Raw genomic sequence first — 20,330 nt, 5'->3', positions numbered from 1 at the left:
TTGGCAATTCCTCAAAACATGAATCTGACAGCCAACCTGGGAAGTTGTAAGACTCTCATCAAGAGGTTATACATGAATACAGCTTGCCTTTCAAGAAACCTGCAAGTTTTTTTGTAGGAGCTTAAGTAGTTTTATATGGGGCATTGCAGTTAACAGCTGATTGGAGGTTATGACGACTAGCCTCTCTGGCTATGTACTCATTTAGGTGATCAGGCTCTGCTGGTGGTAGATATGATAGCAGAATTCAGCAACAGATGTGGTAGGAAGCTTGGGCTCAGGTGTTATAAATTATAGCACAGCATAGCCAGACGATGCTGCAGCGTATGCTAGTAGTTCCTGAACAAATGTTCACAGGCATAATAAGAACAGTATGGAAAAGTTGAAACAGACCAGAGTGGCTTATAGCCAGGCAATTTTGTTTTGATCTTGTGTCATTCCAGAGAACTGAATGTTTTTATCACAAAATAAAAGAGAAAATGATTTTTTTTTTTACTTTTCCCCAAAAAAAGGTACAACAGGTACCTTCATAATTTGAGAAAGTAGGAATTCACATATCATATAAGATAAAATCTACATAGTTACATGAATATAGGACAGGCTTGTTTACGTATTATATACAAAGAACCATTAGAGACCTTGTATTCACGTGAATATTTCCAGTGATGAGAAATCCATAATTTATTTCATATGAATCACCAGTGTATTCACTGAAAGTGTGACATAGCTCCTGCTCTCTAGAGGTGTACATTTCCCCAAGAACAGGATCCCACCTGTTGCTGCACATGGCCCGTGTACTGTTCAATGAACTCCGTGAAGCGAATATAGTCTGTGCCAAGCCGGCAGAGTCGATTCAGGACACTGGTTTCACTGGGGTGGAGAAATGGGAGGTCCTGCGACACCTGTAGGAAGAGGGACAAGGCCACAAACACTGATGCCTGCTTGTCACTCTCTATGCTCTTTGGAACACTTCAAACTATGTATTTATCTTTTCCCTTCTCAAGATGTTCACTTAAGTTAGTTAAGTTCTGGATAACAAAGGTATTTCCAAACCACTAGGAAGCTGTTGCCCATCCCCGACCTAATTATTTGCTTTTTAAAATAGGTAACACATGGTAAAGAATTCAAACAATACAAAATGGCGTACATTAAAAATAAGTCTACCTCCCCAGAGGCAGCCACTCTTACTTGTTTCTTATCCAATCTTCTAGGGATGGCCTATAACGATATTGGGTTTTGACCTTGTTGCAACAAAGTCTCTTTAGCAATAGTGCTCAGACTGGGGTCTGCAGACTCCAAAGGTTTCTCAGACATATTACGATTTACAAACTCTCTACGAAATTTTATATTTTGTTTCATTACAATAAAAATCTAAAATTAATGTGAACATAGTATAATCTGTAAAAGCACCTAGCCATATAAAATTAGTGTTATTTGTATTTGTATTTTTAATTTAAATGAAGGACAAATGATAGCCTAATATGCTATATAAAGGTTTCACAGAAGTTTAAGTAGAAAAAACTAGTGGGAGAATGTATTCATTCAACCAACTCTTTAAAATATTGTGGTAAAATATATATAACATAAAATCAACCATTTTAACTATTTTTAAGTATACAGTTCACTGACATTAAGTACATTCACACTATTGTGCAACCATCACCATTATCCATCTCCAGAATTTTTCCCCAACTGAAACTCTGTACCCACTAAGTACTTACGCTACATCCCCTCAGCCCCTGCCAAACATTGTTCTACTTTCTATGAATCTGACTATTCTAGCTACCTCACGTAAGTGGAATCGTTCAATATTTGTCCTTTAGTGACTGGCTTGTTTCACTTAGCATAATGTCCTCAAGGTTCATCCGTATTGTAGCATGTGTCAGATTTCCTTCCTTTTTAAGGCTGAACAATATTCCATTGTAAATATTTAATATGCACATTTTGTTTATCCATATCTTTCAATGGACACTTGAGGTGCTTCTACCTTTTGGCTATTGTGAATAATGCTCTGTGAACATGGGTGGGTGTTAAAATATCTGTTGAGGCCAGCCATGGTGGCTCACGCCTGTAATCTCAGCACTTTGAGAGGCCAAGAGGGAGGAGGATCACTGGAGGCCAGGACTTCGAGACCAGCCTGGGCAACATAGCGAGACCTCATCTCTACAAAAAATACAAAATTTAGCCGGATGTGGTAGTGAACACCTGTAGTCCCAGCTACTCAAAGACTAAGGTGGTGGGAGGAGTTTAAGGTTACATTTAGCTATGCTCATGCCACCGTACTCCAGCTTAGGTGACACAGCAAGACCCTGTCTCTAAAAAAAAAAAAGCCCCAAAGTCTCTCCTTTTACCTCTTTTGGGTATATACCCAGAAGTGGAACTGCTAGATCATATGATAAGTCTATGTTTAATTTTTTGAGAAACTGCCATACCATTTTCCACAGTGACTGCATCACTTGACATTTTTACCAGCAATGTGTAAGGTTACTAATTTCTCTACAGTCTCACCAATACTTATTTTCTGTTTTGTTTTGTTTTTTATAATAGCCATCCAAATGGATGTGAAAGTGGTGTCTCATTGTGGTTTTGTTTATATTTCCCTAATGATTAGTGATATTGTACATCTTCTCATGGGCTTATTGACCATTTGTATATCTTTTTTGCAGACTCAATCAACTTTTAATGAACACCTACTCTTTACCAGGCATTGTGCTAACATTCTGAGATTAAAGAGTGAACAAAACCAGATATAGTTACTACTCCAAAGGAACTCAGCACATTATACATTCATGAGTATTGTATTTTGTGGAGGTAATCTTTTTATGACAGTAAATGTGGTAATAAATAGGCAAAGAAGAATTTTTCTGTTACTGAGTACATGATAATATGATTAAGAATCCATTTAATGTAGATTTTAATGACACAATGCTAATCATATCTTCAAGTTAATAACTTAAGAGGTAGCATGACATAATACTTAAGAACCTGGTCTTTGGAGCCAGACTCCCTGGGTTGGAATCCCTGAGTTGACTTTTACTTGCCTGAAAGCTTAGGCAAGTTACTATACCTCTCTGTGCCTCAGGTTTCATACCTATAAAGTGAAGATAATAATTGTAAAGATTAAATAAACATGTAAAGCAAATGTGCCAAGCCCATAGCAAGTACTCAATACATATAAGCAATTTTTTATATAAGCAAATTGATAAGACATCTCTACCCACTTATCAAGTGATACCCCTGTGAAAATTGTCATTTCTTGTTGGTAGAACTTTAGAAAAGTTCAAGATCTATCTAATTATTCTGAAATCGCAAACAATACCTTGAAGTTACTGATACCACTTTGTACAATATATGCTGTACATACTTATATGAACAAGCTGAGAAACCCTGCATTAGAGTAATATTAATGTGAATTTATTGATTTGGTAGGTTTGTTTATATTTAATTTATAAAAATATTTGGTTTTACATTTGTTTAAGAACAATATGCTTGAGTTTATACCTAGCTTATTATGTATATATTCAGTTAAAAATAATTTTCATCAACATTGGGCATTCATGACAATTTTTCCCTTTATTCAAATGTGAAAAACACTACTCTGCAGAAAGTATGCAATATTTGTTGTTTTTGTCTTCTTGTTTTCCATAAATACCTGTTATGTGGCAGAAACTGTGCTAGGTGTTCCAGGTACCTGAAAGACGAATGCTGTCTTTGTCTCCCATGGGCAATCTATGTGGGAGAAAGACTATAAACACGCAACAACAATAATTACGAGTTGTGGTAAGTCCTATAAGGGAAATAAACAAGTTTCTGTGATAGAGAATAATGGCATAACGGGAGGATCCTCAATTTAAAATATGGTCAGAGAAAGTTTTTCTGAGCAGTGACTTTAAAGCTGACACCTTAAGTATGAAAAGGAAGAAAATACCTGATTGAGATGATTGACTTTTTTATAAGAAAGGAAGGAAGGAAGGGAAAAGATGAATTACTTGTGGCTCTTTCCCCTGACCCCAACCTCAGCTATTTTTCCAATACTGTGTTATCTCTTTTTATTCCAGATAGTCAAGCACCCACATACTTCCTGAACATTTCCTCCTATATGCCTGGCGCTGTTCTAAGTTCTACAAGGGAAAAGTGAAATACCAACTCAGTCTTCAAAGATCTACACAATGAAAAGTGACAATTCAGACTCCACCATACAAATCTTCACCTCATTTATTTTTTCAAAAAACTCACCTAAACTCCCAAACCCCAAATACACATTCATAAATAACAAGAATCTGTTCGATTGACAGGTTTTATAGAGTAAGAATGTACTTTTTCTGCTCTTCTACAGTCTATATTGCCAGTTCTCCTAGGAATATGCAAGACTTTGTGATCAGACAGACCTGTCTTGCCACTACCAAGATTAGCTAGCACAAAGCTTTCTGAGCTTCAGTTTGCTCATTCGTAAACTGGTGCTAACAAAACCTAAGTGACCAAGTTATTGAGAGCATTAGATAACATTACTGGAAGCAGAAGCAGGTAAGAGTAGTTCAGATACTGAAGCCAGAAAGACCTGGGTTCAAAACTAAGCTCTGCTAATTACTAGCTATGTGCTTCTGGTAGTTATTTAACATTAAACCTGGGTTAATCCGTAAAATGGATATAAGTTATGACGATTAAATGAGATAACGCACAATATATAGCACTACCTCCTCATACATTCCTGGTTACACGAAAGCCCCCTACCAAGTTCTTCACCTAGTGCAGAAATGTCCTGGGAAAGGAGTAATGAGGGAAACACTACACGCTCTCCAATTCATTTTTTCATTCAACAAAAGTTCCTGAGCGCGTACTGGGTGTTTGGGTGCTGTGTGTTTGGACCAGCCTTCAAAACTCACTTTGAAACAGAATGCAAGCGTGAAAATAAATAGGAGAAAGTGCCTCCCTCACTTTTATATCGTTTCCCAGCAACTCTGGATCACACACCTCGACCTCAGGCCCTGTCCTCGCTCCCCACAAAGGCGGGGCCCCCGGAGGCCTGGCCTCTGTCCCCCAGCCTGCCCAGCCCTCTCCGGGAGTTCGCACCGCCCGCAGGCCCCTAGGGGCACGCCCCGAGCCCCGCCAGCCCCGCCCCTCAGACACCTCCCCCAGGCACGGGCTCCGACCCACGCCTTCCGCGCTCCCTAGTTCCCGCGCTCTGAGCCGGACGGTACCTGGAGGCCACTCCGTTTGTTCCAAGTGAAAATGGACCCTGGGTACCCGCTCAGAGCCAAGAGCAGTTCGTGGATCATTCCCACGGCGGACCTCGAGTCCCTAGCTACGTCACCGCCTCCAAAGCCCCTGCAGGCAAACGCGGGGGCGAATGCTGCCCCTGCGACACGCGCACAGGCCCCTGGGTCGGGCGGTTTGTCCTGAATCAACCCGCCGAGACAAATGATGCGGGAAGAGCGGACGGGGAGCGGGGAAGTGGTCGTGAGTCGAGCCCCGGAAGCGCGCCCAGCTGGGCCACCCGCTAGCGCCCGCCTTCGCTCTGCGGTGAAGGAGTCGCGGGAGTTGCCCTCGCGCATGCGCCCTCGGTGCCCGAGTCGCCCGCTCGGACTTCCGGTTTGGGAGCCGGACTAGGAGGCTGGAGAGCCGGGGCGGGGGCCGGTACCGAGTGGGTGAGGCTGCCCCGGAGACAGGGACGCGAGTGGGTTGAGGACAGCTCGAGAGGGAGACGCTCCCAGAGGTGGGCGGGAGGGTGCCCTCAGGGCACCTTGGCCTGGTCAGAGGCCTGTGGACGGACTGGACGGCAGCTCCGAGAGTAACCCGGCCGGAGGGAGCAGAGACAAAGAGGCCGGAACCCCGCACCCGCCGCTCCTGGAGCTGAGCCCTGCGCCCGCGATCCCGCAGCGCTCGGAGCCCTCGCCTGGCACCCGAGCTCGTCCTCAGGAAACCCATTCCTACTGCTGCCCACTCGGACAACCTCTCTCCAACTCAGTGTGACTCTCCCCAAGCCCACCTGGTCCTCGCTTCAGGAGGCAAAACCAACGTCTCTCCGTGCGCGAGGTTTCCCCGTTAGTAGCTCCCGAACCCTTGCTGAGCGGTTACTTCTGTGAGGGCAAAACGAAGACCCTTGAGGACTTGACTTTTGTCTGGGGTGGGAATTGGTAGTTGTGGCGTCCGAGGGGGCGGGGCGGACGCAGAGGGCCTTGGGAAGGACTGCGGAGGTACATTGGGGTCAGCTGCCACCCGCTGGATAGAGGCTTTTTTGTCTTAAGCACGATAGTGACTTTAGATCCTCTTGAGCTCCAGATCTCCCATATGGTTCGAACTCATTGTGCAACATTGATCAGGGAAATTAGATGGGATCAGACTTGAGGAGGGTGGGAGAGGAGCAGACAGTATTTTATATCCCCTGCTGCTTCCTGGGGCTGCTTTGGAAGTCACCCAAAAATGCAGCTTTTGAAAGGTCTCTCTCCATGCTCAGTGTTGGCTTGCCGCCCTGAAGATGGTGCTGCCTCATATGGCCACTTGGAGCATATGGGAAGTCAGGCCAGCTCTGGCAAGACTTTAGACATATGAATATATTCCTTCTGATAGTGCCATCTCTCTCTACCCTAGGAAGAAACTCCTCTTACAGAGAGAGACTCATCTGCAGGTGATTCTCCAAGGACATGGGAAGATAGGTGTAAGCCCTGGAACCCAGACCCTTAAGTGGAGGGGAACTGCTTTCTGCTGTGAATGATGGCCAAACCCGCTCTGAGAGGGAATGGCACTAACTCTGAGACCTTCAGACAGCGCTTCAGGAGATTCCATTACCAGGAGGTGGCTGGGCCTCGGGAGGCTTTCAGCCAACTCTGGGAACTTTGCTGTCGGTGGCTAAGGCCGGAGGTGCGCACCAAGGAGCAGATTGTAGAATTGTTGGTGCTAGAGCAGTTCCTGACCATCTTACCTGGGGAGATCCAGAATTGGGTACAGGAGCAATGTCCAGAAAGTGGAGAGGAGGCAGTGACTCTGGTGGAAGATTTAGAAAGAGAGCCTGGAAGACCTGGATGTTCGGTGAGAAGGGAGGGGGAATTCAGAAGTGTGAGATTGGGAAGGGGCAAGGATAGAGGGTCAAATTAAGGTATAGACAGGCTTAAAGAGGGGCATAGTCTCTCTTGGTGATACTTACACTTCTGGTCTGGACCAGGTAACTTTTTCAGATAGTGCTTGTCTGGAGATGCTACCTGGCTGTACCTTTGCCTACCTTGTCATGAGTTTTTCCTAGTTTCCCAGTTTCTTATTTAATAGGGAAGAAAGGGCAATTTTTTTTCCAGCCTATAGTTGGGTTTACTATTTTGATCTTTTCCTTCTGGACTTCCAGCTGCTCTAAGGTAATGGTAATTGAATAAGACCCTTGTTGGCTTTAACCTCCCCCACCCCTACAACGCTAACCATGTCCCAGAAGGATGATCTCTTTTGGGGTATTAAACAATCTCCTCTGGGAATGCCCCTCATTATGACCTTGCAGTGACAATTAATGGGGGTTGTTTCTAGGTCACAGTCTCTGTGAAGGGGCAGGAAGTGCGCTCGGAGAAGATGACACCCCTGAAATCATCACGAGAGTTATTAAGTGTTCGGCAGGAGTCAGTGGAACCCCAGCCCAGGGGTGTACCCAAGAAAGAGAGGGCAAGAAGCCCAGACCTGGGACCACAGGAGCAGATGAACCCAAAGGAGAAGCTCAGACCTTTTCAAAGGAGCGGTGAGGAGTAGATTCATATGGGAAGATAGAGTGCCCACTAAGTTGGGAAGTAGGGTTGGGAATAGTAAATGGGAAAGGGATTTCAGGAATAAGTGGAAACTGCAGAATATGTCGTTGCTGGGGACTGCCTGAAGACGTGTAGTTTAGCCCCCTGGTACAGTAAGTATTCTTATGTTACCTCTTTTGACAAGTCTGCTAGAGAATGACTCCCTAGTTTTTATCCTTTTATCCCTGTTTTACTACTTCTTGGTAATGATGATAGTAGGTCACTGTTTTCTAGATAAAAATTCTTTTCTGTACTTGAAGGCATATCTTCTCCGAATTCTTTATGCTTTCCCCAGGAGATCCATTCTTTAGAACTAAGTTTTTGTTACTTTGGAACCTTTAAGTTCTTCAAATATTATGTTAATTGTACAGACTAAATTATATATTATTCTAGTAAAATTGTGCTAGATAGAGGTAAGAATTTTACTTCAGAATTTTGCAATATCTTGTTTCAGTATAGCCCAACTTTTGATTATATGATTTTTAGTCATCTGGTAACTCCCAGGATTCTCATAGCTTTCCCCGTTGCCTTTGTACCTAGTTGCTTATACTTGTGCTTGATTTTGTAGAACTTGTTTTTCTTCTTTGTATTCTATTGAACTCTGTGTTGTATGTTTTTTTCTTTGATCATTTCATTTAAAACTTGTTGAAGTTGTTTTGAATTCTGATCTTATCATCCAAGACAACAGCCTTCTCAGCAGGTTTGGTAATGGTCTCTGTTTAACCATCCAGATGCAATCCCTCAACCTCACACACAAAATTGCAGGATTGATCAGTTTTTGAACACCTACCATGTGTTCAACACTTGCAGGGTACTCTGCAACAAGAAAAGGTTTTTATCTTGAAAGAACTTATAATATGCTTAAGTACACAACAGCAGACTATAAATACACACTGAACTGAACTGTATTGAAACAATGCCAAGTGATGACTTGTTCAATTGTTGAGTACTGTAAAGGTCTGGCAGAGTGGGAGATGAAGGTCAGCTGATGGAAGGCTTCTTGGGAGCACTGGAAAATACAGCTTCTTGAAGGATGGGTTGAATTTGGATACGAGGAAGGGAGTTAAGCAAAGGCACACAGTGATGCATAAAGGTGTGCTGTGTTCTAGAGAAAAGGGTAACACAAATGGGTAGTGCATGGTAGCCACTAAGGTTAAGGTTCAGCAGGAAAGCATGTGAGCTGAGGAAGCAAGTACCTGTGGTTAGAGCACAGTGACTGCTGCAATTATCCAGGTGTGAGAGGATAAGGAGTCTGGACTCAGATGGTGGCAGTAGGAATGGAAAGGAAGGACATACTAAGGGAAGCACCTTTAGAACTTGGCGACTGAGTGCGAGGGAAACAAATGAGTTGAAGACGACCTCCCCTTCCCTCCTCCTTGAAATCACTCTGAGTTTAATTCTCTAGTCCCAGGTAAAGAACAATAGGAGACAGGTGATGACTTCCCAGTTAGGACCTGCCTGCCTACAAGTGGTCATGAGGGCTAGGGAGCTACTTGGAATAGAATTATCAGAACACAAAACAGAACTTTTTCCTCTCTTGTCACCCTGCTCTGGAAAATAAAGTATTTCTCATCTTTTGAGGTTTCTGTATTTTCCCCACTTTCTTCAACCCACTGAACTTTCTGAAAACACTTCCCTAGAAGTGTTTATAATCCTCTTTATAATCCTCTTGGATAAAAAGGGCAGGACTGAATTCAGAATTTTTTTTTATGATCAGTCCAAACTATGATACCCTTTGTTTGCTTCCCTGCAAGCAGGATTTCCATTTCCTAAATCCGGTGTGGTCTCCAGGTTGGAGCAAGGAGAGCTACGGATCCCAGATCTGCTGGGCTCCAAGGAGAAAGAACTCCCAAGAGGCAGCCACACAGGAGATAAACGAGTGCATGCTGATTTGTTACCATCCAAAAGAGAGAGAAGAAGCTGGGTAGAACAAGATCACTGGGGCTTTGAGGATGAGAAAGTGGCAGGTGTGCACTGGGGCTATGAAGAGACCAGAACTCTCCTCGCAATTCTCAGCCAGACTGAGTTTTATGAGGCTCTCCGAAACTGTCATCGAAACAGCCAAGTGTATGGGGCTGTGGCTGAGCGGCTCCGGGAATATGGCTTCCTCCGGACCCTGGAACAGTGTCGGACCAAGTTCAAAGGTCTCCAGAAGAGCTATCGGAAAGTCAAGAGTGGCCACCCACCTGAGACGTGTCCCTTCTTTGAAGAGATGGAAGCCCTGATGAGCGCCCAGGTCATTGCCCTGCCCAGTAACGGCCTGGAAGAGGCAGCCTCTCACTCCGGACTGGTGGGCAGTGATGCTGAGACTGAGGAGCCAGAGCAGGGGGGCTGGCAGCATGAGGAGGGAGCAGAAGAGGCGGTGGCTGAGGAGTCTGACAGTGATGAAGTGGATCTGGAGGGGCCCCCGCAGGACCCTGACAACTCATCTGCACCTGTCCTATTTAGAAGCCCAAGTGGTAAGAAATTTTTCTTCTTGTAGTTTTGGGATTAGACTTGGGGAACAATGAAACTGGATATGGAGTCAGAAAGCTCAGTGTCACCTGCCAGCTTTACAAGAAGCACTTCTATTTTTTTTTTTTTTAAAGAGAGAGAGGGAGGAGGGAGAAGAGGGAGGAGGAGGAGGAAGGTGGGGGGCGGGGTAGGAAGCACTTCTTAATTCTATGTATATTTCATTCTTTTTTGTGGGAAAATCAGTGAGATAATAGGGAATAAATTCAGACTTTTAAAAGAAATACCCTCAGAAAATTCAGAGTCTTGAAAAGGAATGTCATTCCTTCCATTTCTTTATTAAAATATTTTTTCCCTGATTATAAAATCATTACAGGCTCACTGAGAAAAATGTGGCATTGTATTATCTTTAAGGGGAACTAGTGTTTATTGAGCACCTCATGTGAACTTGGTGCTTTAAATATTTTATCTTTTACTCTCCCAAATCTCAAAGTCAGTTTATGATGTTTTCATTTTTACTTTGAATAGTACAGTGAAGGATTGCCCAAAGTTGGGGAAACATTTTACAGGTCTTCTCTCTGATATTCAAAATATATGCTGGCATTTTAACAGGATCAAGAAGTCCTGATCAACAAGCAACAAAGCTTGTTTAACACTCTATATTGAAATGTTTTTGCCTATGGAATCCTTTTAAAAGGATTATCAACCTATTATTGCTGATATAATTTGTACAACTATGCTGTTATGGGAAGAGGACCAAAGTATGATTCAGGAGGCTTAGATTCTAATCCTGATGATCACTAATCAGCTGGGTGACCTTGGGCAGTTATCTAACCATTATAAGTTTCCATTTCCTCAACTATAAAGTGGGGCATGGCAGCAGTACTACATCTCTGAAGTTGCTGTTCCTTTGTGAACAGTGATCTTTTCCTTCCATTTTTTATTATATGTGTGATTAGTTCTGTTCTAGCCTTCTTGTCTTCTACTTTTTCCTTTCTCTTGTTTCTTCATTCCTTTTTCTTTTATTATCACTGACATATGTAGTATAAGCTAAATGCTATTTCATTATCTTTGTTCATCTTCATTGTTGCTTTTTCTCATCTTCTATTGGGTCATTAAAAATGAAATGTCCAATTTCAAATCAGAAGTTTAGTTTATTATATCTCAAGCAAGAACCAGTAAAATTAATCAAAGTATGTATCTATACTGTTGACACAGTTTTGTCATCTTAATGGCAGCTTGTTTGTGCCAGCAGGGAAGCCTGGAGAGCGAGTGAGTAGGAATGAAATCATGAAAAGGTGTTTTTCACAGCTTGTTGAGAACTGAATATTTTTCCATGCAAGAAGCGGTCCAAAGCCTGAAAGAAGTGGTAGTCAGTGGTGCAAGGTCTGGTGAATATGGTGGATGACAGTTTCCAAGTCCTGCCTCTAGTTTGAGCAGCATTGTTTGTACGACATGTAGTCGAGCATTGTCTTGCAAGAGGATTGGCCTGTCTATTGACCAATCTCAGCTGCTTAATCACAAGCATCTTCATCATTTCATCCAATTGGTTGCAGTAGACATCTGCTGAAATTGACTGACCAGGTTTGATGAAGCTGTAGTGGATAATACCAGCACTGGACCACCAAACAGACACCATTAGCTTTTTTTTTGATGGATATTTGGTTTTGGGCTGTGTTTCGGCACTTCATCCATTGTGCCGAATGCTTGTAATTGTCAAAAAGAATCCATTTTTTATCACATGTAACAATATGGTGTAGAAATGGTTCACCTTTATGTCATAATAGCAAAGAAAGGCAAGCTTCGAGACGATTTCTCTTCTGATGTTTAATTCATGCAGTACCCATCTATATAGCTTCTTTACCTTGCTGATTTGTTTCAAATGGTCCAGTATTGTTGGAATAGTAATGTGTCAAACCTTGCTGCTAATGCACGTGTAGGCTGAGATGGATTCGCTTCCACTAGTTTTCAGCTCATCATTATCCACCTCGGTCTCAGGTCACCCACGTGGCTTATTTCCAAGAATAAAATCACCAGAATAGAACTTCTGAAACCATATATGTACTGTGTGTCCATTACCCAGATCCTTCCCAAACACTTCATTGATATTTTGAGCTGTCTGTGCTGCATTGATTCCACAACAGAACTTCTATTCAAAAATCACATGAATTTTTGGCTTATCCATGGTTTCACAAAAATTGCTCTAAAAGAAAATGTGAAAGACAGTCTTTCAAACCATGCATTTGAAAGACTGAGGATGTACCTTCACAATAAAAATAAAACAAGAAGTGTCAAAATGGAATGTCAGATATCAACTGTCAAACTTAGTACTTAAGGAAATCGGACATTTCATACTTAATAACCTAATAATTTCTTTCTTGTTCTTCTTTACTCGCAGAGAGTGGAGGATAATGGAAGAAATCTAACCTCTGCTGGCTCTCAGGTGGTAGGAAGTCTCTTTGAAATTCCCTTCCCTCTACCTTGAGCACTTTCAGGGAGCAGAAACTATAATCACCCTGATGTTGCTTTCCTGAAAGTGCTGCCCAGGTGGGGGAGCTGCAGCGCTACCATGTGTTCAGGCCTGAAGATACTGTCTGCTCTTGCTTCTTTCTTCATTCCAGCTTCTGCCAGTCCTTCACCCCCATGGATGAGATGCATGCTTATAAGGTCCTTATCTTGTGCCCTTCAGGTCTTTGCTATTGCTGGGCTTGCTTATTTGAGATGGCAAGTGAAGAAAAGCCATAATAGGGACTAGGCAGCAGTATGATTCTGAAAGAGGCAGTTCCTTGGAGTTTTAAGTTATTCTTTGGAAAACTGAATTCATAAGGAAGTAGGCCAGGTGGACAAAGAATGATCAGAGAAATTACAGATGACTTGTGGCTGACAGAGATTTATTGGGGTCTTCTTCCCCTGACCAGCGATTCTTCTAATTAGGATTAGAATTCCAGGAAAAACTACTAGAAGTTTGGGAAAATGCATTCTATACATTTGCCTTAGTATACATAATGACTGTTTCAGTGATCAGGTGGAAAGGCTTCTTTTTTACATGGCTAAACAATTTATGAATAAAGGTCTTTGTGAAATTGCTAAAGGATATAGAGAAGCAAAACATTCTATAATGAGTTTGTATGGATTTTGGAACCATTAAGTATTTTTACTTTTTCATCTAGGAACCCAAGTTTAGGTGATTTTTCGTGATGCAGATGATAGGACTGAGGAATTAAGGTTATAAAGCTCTCGATTAAGTGGTGCTGAAATTTCTCTTCTGGTGGCAGGTGTACACTGGGGCTATGAAGAGACCAAGACTTACCTTGCAATTCTTAGTGAGACTCAGTTTTACGAAGCCCTCCGGAACTGTCACCGCAACAGCCAGCTGTATGGAGCAGTGGCTGAGAGATTATGGGAATATGGCTTCCTTAGGACCCCAGAGCAGTGTCGGACCAAGTTTAAAAGCCTGCAGACCAGCTATCGGAAAGTCAAGAATGGCCAAGCACCAGAGACCTGTCCCTTCTTTGAAGAGATGGATGCTTTGGTGAGTGCTCGGGTTGCTGCCCCACCCAGTGATGGCCAGGAAGAGACAGCTTCTTGCCCTATCCAAGGGACCAGTGAGGCTGAAGCTGAGAAGCAAGCTGAGGAGGCAGAAGAGACCATAGAGGAAGATTCTGACGATGATGAAGAGGATACTGAGATACCCCCAGAGGCTGACATAACCCGTGCTCCAGTCTTATTCCAGAGCCCCAGTGGTAAGATTCTTTCACTTCTTAAGGTATAAATAGCAAAGGGAGGGCAGTAGGATTTAGAAGAAAAGTCATCAGATTGAGGAGAACTGGCCTCTACACCCAGCTGTCATGGATTCTTCTTATGACCACCCAAGTTTCTTGTCTATTCAAGTAGCTCTGTTAGGGGATACAAATTATTTATATGACTTTGCTCCTCACACTACAGCACCAATCTGAGATAGTTGCAGACTTTGTAAATTTGCTGTCATCCATGTGTGAGCTGCTAGGTTTCCAGCCAGTTTACCTAACAGAGAATCTGCAAGCTAACATTTCCAAGTAGCGTATCATACCCATAGTAGGATAAAGGTGATTTTAAAAGTTCATACTCATTTATATGTTTTTCTTCTGTCTCCTTTATACACATACATGAAAAATTGATAACCCTTTTCTTCAGACACACTTTTGCAAAAGTCTGAGGTTTCTGAGGGAACTGACACTTTGTATCTTAGGTGCTGTGTAAGAAAAAAATACTTTAGAATGGCTTCCTTCCTTATGGGAAGAATAATTCTGATTTTGGAATCATACATGTACATGTATGTGAATTTGGGATCTGTTGTTTATTAGCTGAGTGACTTGGAGCAAGTTACTTAACCCCCAAGTTTGCTTATATATTTAGACCTCCCTCATAGGGTCAATGTAAATGGAGTACTGTGGTACAGCACCTAGCACAGTGCCTAGGCATATAGTTGGTATTCAATAAATACTAGTTTTCATTTCCCTAAGTCCTTTAGATGAACATTCTTTAAGTGTGTTCCATGGGATATCAATATATTCTACTAAAAATGGCTTCTAGTTTTGGGAAATACTCAACTTGGAGGCTTATAATACATAATCACATATTTAAGGTTCTGAATTTTCATTTAATTTAGTGAATCTTTATTTCATGCAATGTCTCATAAGGCTTCTGGGTAGAAATACTTCTTTAGGGGGTACACAGGCTGACACTCAGCATTCTTTTGCTCTTAGATTTAGTCCAGGGAATTTGGGATCCAGAATTTACCTGAAATATCTGAATAAGTACCAATTCTTATAGCCTAGGCCCAAAGAAGCTTGGCATTTGTTCTTAGTGAAAGACATTAAGTATTTTTCTGCCCCCCTTTTTTGTGAGACAGAGTCTTGCTCTGTTGCCCCATGTAGAGTATAGTGGTGTCATCATAGCTCACTGCAACCTCAAATTGTTAGGCTCAAACCATCCTTCTGCCTTAGCCTCCCAAGTAGCTGAGAGTACAGGCACGTGCCAGGACACCCAGCTAATTTTAGTAGAAATGGGGTCTCGCTCTTGCTCAGGCTGGTCTCGAATTCCTGAGCTCAAGTGATCCTCCCACCTCAGCCTCCCAGAGTACTAGGATTATAGGCATGAGCCACTGTACCTGGCCTTCTATCCTGTTTTTATTCCCAACATGTAATGGAATGTGAGGGGAAGGGGATTCATGAAGCTCTTTCTGGATATATAGGATCTATCTAGAGCTCCCTAACTTCTATCTTAAATCATCTAATGTAATACTTGTTTTTCCCAAGTTTACTTTGTCCTGGTACATATAATTAAGGAAATAGATAACTTTTTAAATTCTATTCTTCTATCAGGTTTTGAGGCTGGATTTGAGAATGAAGAGAATCCAAAACGAGATATTTCTGAGGAAGTACAGCTGCATAGGACACTACTTGCAAGGTCTGAAAGGAAAATTCCCCGTCATCATAACCAAAGTAAAGGCAGTGAGAGTGGATGTAGACCAGGAAGACAATGGGAAAAGATCCCAGGGGAGAAAAGAGTAAAACTGACACTCCCAGAGAAGAGTTTAGGTAAAGTCCTAAGTCATCAGAGACCTTGCTTGGGAGAGAGACCCTATAAATATCTCAGATATGGCAAAAACTTTGGCCCAAACTCCCTTCTCATGCATCAGCTACCCCATCAGGTGGAAAATCCATATAAATGTGCCGACTGTGGGAAAAGCTTCAGTCGGAGTGCACGCCTTATTAGACACCGGAGAATCCACACTGGGGAGAAGCCTTACAAGTGTCTCGACTGTGGGAAGAGTTTCCGTGACAGTTCAAATTTTATCACCCATAGGAGAATCCACACAGGAGAGAAACCTTATCAATGTGGTGAGTGTGGGAAACGCTTCAATCAGAGCTCAAGCCTGATAATTCACCAAAGAACCCACACAGGAGAAAAGCCCTATCAATGTGAAGAGTGTGGAAAAAGCTTCAATAACAGTTCTCATTTTAGTGCACATCGGAGGATACATACAGGAGAGAGACCCCATGTGTGCCCTGACTGTGGAAAGAGTTTCAGTAAGAGTTCTGACTTACGTGCACATCATAGAACCCACACAGGAGAGAAACCCTATGGGTGTCATGATTGTGGCAAATGCTTCAGTAAAAGCTCTGCCCTTAATAAGCACCGGGAAATCCATGCACGAGAAAAGCTTCTGTCACAGTCAGCACCTAAGTAAGCCCCTGAAGGTATATAAAGGAAAGAGCCTCAATAAATGTATTGTTTGGAAAGTCGTCCGATAGTGAGATCCATCTCCTCTTCTGTGCCCAGCTAGGTTAGGATACTCTTCAGGATTTATGCCACTGTTTGTTCTTATGTTTTTCCTGGATCTAGAGTCAAATCCCCAAGGCAGTTTTGTCTTAAGAATGAAAGTAAAATTTCCACCCCTCTCCATGCCTGCATCTGAATTGATAGATAACATCTTTTCCCACTCAGTGCCTATGGTGTTCCCTCAATAAAGCCGAGAGGACATGGTAGTAGATCCTATGAATTTGATATGCATCCTTCTTTACTCATTGTGTCATCTAGCTGCATTTTGACTGAAAAACCCCATCGCAGCAGCATTTCAGGGAGAAGTTGTGAGACTGTTCATTAAGTGGGTCTAGCTCTTCTTCATACAATAATGGAAATGCTACAAAGAATGACTCTTTCTACCCACTTAGTCCTGTGCTCAGAATGACATATTTGTCAGGCATATTCTTCATTTACCTTAGAGGAGAGTTTAATGTCCATCTTGGTTCTGCCCCATGAATCATCTTTTTCAGAACCAGGTATTCTATATGGGGAAATAACGTAAACCTTGTATAAATCCTGAGGTGTGAACCCTGGATTTCTTAAGTTTCTTCTAACTCCTAGAGGAAGGATTCGAATAGAATAATACTACAATTACAGGATCTAGTTTGATTTTTCTTTCTGTCCAATCTCATCTGAATTTCATCTGTCCTGTGTGGTCCAGAAGCCCAAAGAACAAGCCATCTGGATGTGGTGATAGGGAATGCAGTTAAAGCTGCCAATAGGGAATTGTCCATATTCCACAATCCAAACACGTAGTATAGTGTTATGCCCCCATGGGTGCTCAATACCAACCTATAATGAGCAGAAGCCACTGCTACATTCCCTGTATTGGGAAAACAGGCCACTGTGTGCCAACAACCCTTTACCCAAAAGGCAGGGAAGATGGATTATGGTCAGTGGAGCTACCAATCTATACATGTATATGTACACACACCCACCCACACACATTCAGTCTGTATACAATTAAAAGCAGCTCTTCAAACACAAGTGTAATTACTGGTCTTATAACCAAATAGCATTGAATTAATTGCCCATATGTTCATCATAGTAGGATGATGAACCCTGTACAGCACAAGTTAAACAGACCCTGTCCTTGCCCTTATAGTCTAAAACAGATGACAATGACGTGGACAAATAAGTACACATGTATAGCTGCAACAGTTTTAGGGAAATCTAGAAAGCTGGGTAGTAACATTATCCATAAATGTTATGATCCAGTGCATTAGAGTTTGGTATAAGAGAAATCTGGGAGGTATTTTCTTCCCTTTATTCAGGAAGGCTTCATGAAGCAGGAAGTATTAAAAGGAGGGAAAGTTACTGGGTAAATTAGGGTAGGATGAACTTTCCAAAACTAGTTGCAAAATTAAGTGTTGGGTAGGTCACAGAAAATGAGGGAGCACGCTGTTTTGTGTAAATGGAGCAAAGAGCAAAGGACAGACTGTAAGGATGGCTAGATAAAGCTTGGAGCAGCACAAAACTTGAGGATAGTATCACATGAGCTTTGCAGTAGGCAGAGAATCAATTTAGCTGAAACACAGAGTGCCAGAGGCAGACCACAAGGGGGGACCCCCATCACTGAGAGTAAATAAGGTACTGTGCTGTACTTATTGATAAGGAAACAGCTAGCTGGCACTGGTGGGGAATGAGCAGTTTTAGAGGACTAGCTCCTATGGGATACAAAGGTCAGAAACAGTAGTATCTATTACAGGTATTTTGGTGGGCAGGTCAGAGTAAAGATGAACACAGCCAGATGTCCAAGACATGGGATAAGAAGCTGTTTCACATTCTTATTTAATTAGAATCCTGTGGCTGGAATGGAATGAGATCTGAGAGAGAAGGAGAGAGACAGAATATTGGATAATTCATAGTTTACTGTGTTAGAGGAGAGATTAATTAGGGTTCTGGTGTTGAGGGATCCTAACACAAAAAATCTAACATTAGGAATTAAGGGAAAATGATATCTCAATTATGTTGCCTAAGCAGACAGGAAGGTACAAGAAACACCAGTCTAAAAGTAAAGCCTCAGGATCTGAGATGGTGTAGGAAATATGCTATAATGTCAAATAAGAGATAATCATCTTTAGTGTATCCATATATAGTCTGTGGGAAAAGCATTGGTTGTGGTATCAACAGATATGAGTTGTGGTTCCAGATGTTTGTGTGGATGTCAACCTGCCCCTACTTCCCTTTCTGTAAAGCAGAATACTGTTTACACCTAATCTGCCTCTCAGGGATACCATGTTAATAAAAATTACGTCTATAAAGTACCTGGTATTTCTTCAGGTGTTTTTATACATATATGCAAATTATGATCACGTTGGTAGTAAGAAAAGATAAATCTTTACCTGCTTGCTTTGGCTCCCTGTGTGTGGTTAGTAGAAGTATGCCTGTCTAAATCTTTATGTTCTAGGCAGAGGAACAAATTAGGATCTAGTGAAAGAAAACAGAATAAAAGTCCTTCCTTGGTATCTTCAAGATAACTGGGCATGGAGAGCTATTACCAACCCCCCAACCTCCAGATGAAAAGAATGTGCAACAGGAATAGGGTGAGGGCAAACTCTCTTACCAGGTGAAGACCCAGTTCACTCAAACTAGTTTGCAAACCATTAAGTGCTGCCCAACCTGCCATTCCTGAGGATGGAACAAGAAATAAGTCTTAAAACATTCTAAGAAACAGAAACCAAGCCCACTGTTGGGGGAGCAAGAGGATCTATGCACCCATAACCTAATAAAGTAATCAATAAAGCCTCTGTGGATGACGGGGTGGGATGTGCAGCAAAATCAGCAAAAAATGCATGTATTAGCAGAAGCCAGATAGTCCAATCTATTATCAGTTGTTTCCTTAGTGCTGTTACTTCTTTTTATTTTTGCCATTCTATCATTCTTTTTACTGTTTGTTCTCCACTGCCAATGCCATAGAACTTAACATTTATGTGTGTTCTCTGTGTTGCTGCCATTTCCCATGTATCATAATCTGAGTGCAGAGGCTGAGTCTTATCAACTTTGTGCCAGGTGTGGTGGCTCATGCCTATAATCTCAGCACTTTGGGAGGCCGAGGCAGGCAGATGAGGCCAGGAGTTCAGGACCAGCCTAAGCAACATAGTGAGACTCTTGTCTCTACAAAAAATAGAAAAAAAAATTAGCTACGTGTGGTGGCGTGCACCTGTAGTCCCAACTACTCATGAGGCTGAGGCAAGAGGATTGCTTTAGCCCAGGAGTTTGAGGTTGCAGTGAGCTATAATGATGCCACTTCACTCTAGCCTGGGCAACAGGGCGAGACCCTGTCTCAAAAAAAACCTTTGTACGGCTATTTTGTATCGATGTTTTTATGGTGACCAGGTCAAAGGGGGGATTACGTATGAATGTAAAGATGGATCAGTTCTCTCCCTGTTATTCAATTCAAAATCTAAAATGAAGACTTTACTCCTATACACTCAAATAGCTATCTAAGCCTGGATGTAGTTTTTCATAAATGCTCTTTATTAGCAAATCCACATACTTCAAATTCTGGAACCTCAAACAGGATAACTTACACCCTTCACACTTTCTTGCCCCCACTTAAGACTAGTATGACTTTTATACTGTAAAAAGAACTTCATAATAAAGCTTATACATTAAAATCACTTACCCTATCAGCTTTGGTATACATATTAAAAAATGGACCATATAATTATTTGTAACCATATTTTTTCACTGAGTATATTATCATGAATATTTTCATGATTTTCATGAAATTAAATTTTGCTCTACAACATTTTTAGTGGCTGCAGTATATCC

General features: G+C 42.1%; 2 protein-coding genes across 11 annotated transcripts in view; one reads left to right on the top strand and one right to left on the bottom strand.

Moving 5' to 3' along the window:
* Window positions 1–5,558, bottom strand: part of TUBGCP4 (tubulin gamma complex associated protein 4) — a 73,249-nt gene extending 67,691 nt beyond the window's left edge. For all 7 annotated transcript variants that reach the window (XR_006732683.1, XR_006732684.1, XM_045540033.1 and 4 more), the window contains exons 1-2: window positions 5,196–5,558; window positions 771–899 (exon numbers count right to left, since the gene is read on the bottom strand). Coding sequence is in view for 5 of the 7 variants with exons in the window: in XM_045540033.1 (XP_045395989.1) it covers window positions 771–899; window positions 5,196–5,549 (483 nt within the window). In the remaining 2 variants the exon portion in view is untranslated. The remainder of the gene's footprint in view (window positions 1–770; window positions 900–5,195) is intronic.
* Window positions 5,559–5,579: 21 nt separating this feature from the next.
* ZSCAN29 (zinc finger and SCAN domain containing 29) lies at window positions 5,580–16,740 on the top strand. 4 transcript variants are annotated; one of them, XM_045539994.1, is made up of 6 exons: window positions 5,580–6,038; window positions 6,586–7,023; window positions 7,504–7,708; window positions 9,512–10,213; window positions 13,481–13,948; window positions 15,569–16,740. In XM_045539994.1, the coding sequence occupies exons 2-6, from the start codon at window positions 6,706–6,708 to the stop codon at window positions 16,435–16,437; spliced, it is 2,562 nt and encodes an 853-aa protein (XP_045395950.1). In that variant the 5' UTR covers window positions 5,580–6,038; window positions 6,586–6,705; the 3' UTR covers window positions 16,438–16,740. The 4 variants fall into 4 exon arrangements, with proteins under 4 accessions (XP_045395950.1, XP_045395960.1, XP_045395968.1 ...); XM_045540004.1 differs by having other exon boundaries at window positions 5,581–7,023; window positions 9,546–10,213; XM_045540012.1 differs by lacking the exon at window positions 5,580–6,038 and having other exon boundaries at window positions 6,933–7,340.
* The last annotated feature ends 3,590 nt before the right edge of the window (window positions 16,741–20,330 follow it).

This window comes from Lemur catta, chromosome 1 (genome assembly GCF_020740605.2).
Source record: "Lemur catta isolate mLemCat1 chromosome 1, mLemCat1.pri, whole genome shotgun sequence".
NCBI lineage: Eukaryota > Metazoa > Chordata > Mammalia > Primates > Lemuridae > Lemur > Lemur catta.
The sequence above is the reverse complement of the archived record's forward strand: the minus strand, read 5'-3'. Positions and strand labels throughout refer to the sequence as shown.

Excerpts from the sequence above, each read along its gene's own strand:
- ZSCAN29 (XM_045539994.1), top strand. The coding sequence starts at position 6,706 with ATGATGGCCAAACCCGCTCTGAGAGGGAATGGCACTAACTCTGAGACC. Across the intron at positions 7,709-9,511 it reads CAGACCTTTTCAAAGGAGCG|GATTTCCATTTCCTAAATCC; the intron begins GTGAGGAGTAGA and ends CCCTGCAAGCAG. Across the intron at positions 13,949-15,568 it reads CTTATTCCAGAGCCCCAGTG|GTTTTGAGGCTGGATTTGAG; the intron begins GTAAGATTCTTT and ends TTCTTCTATCAG.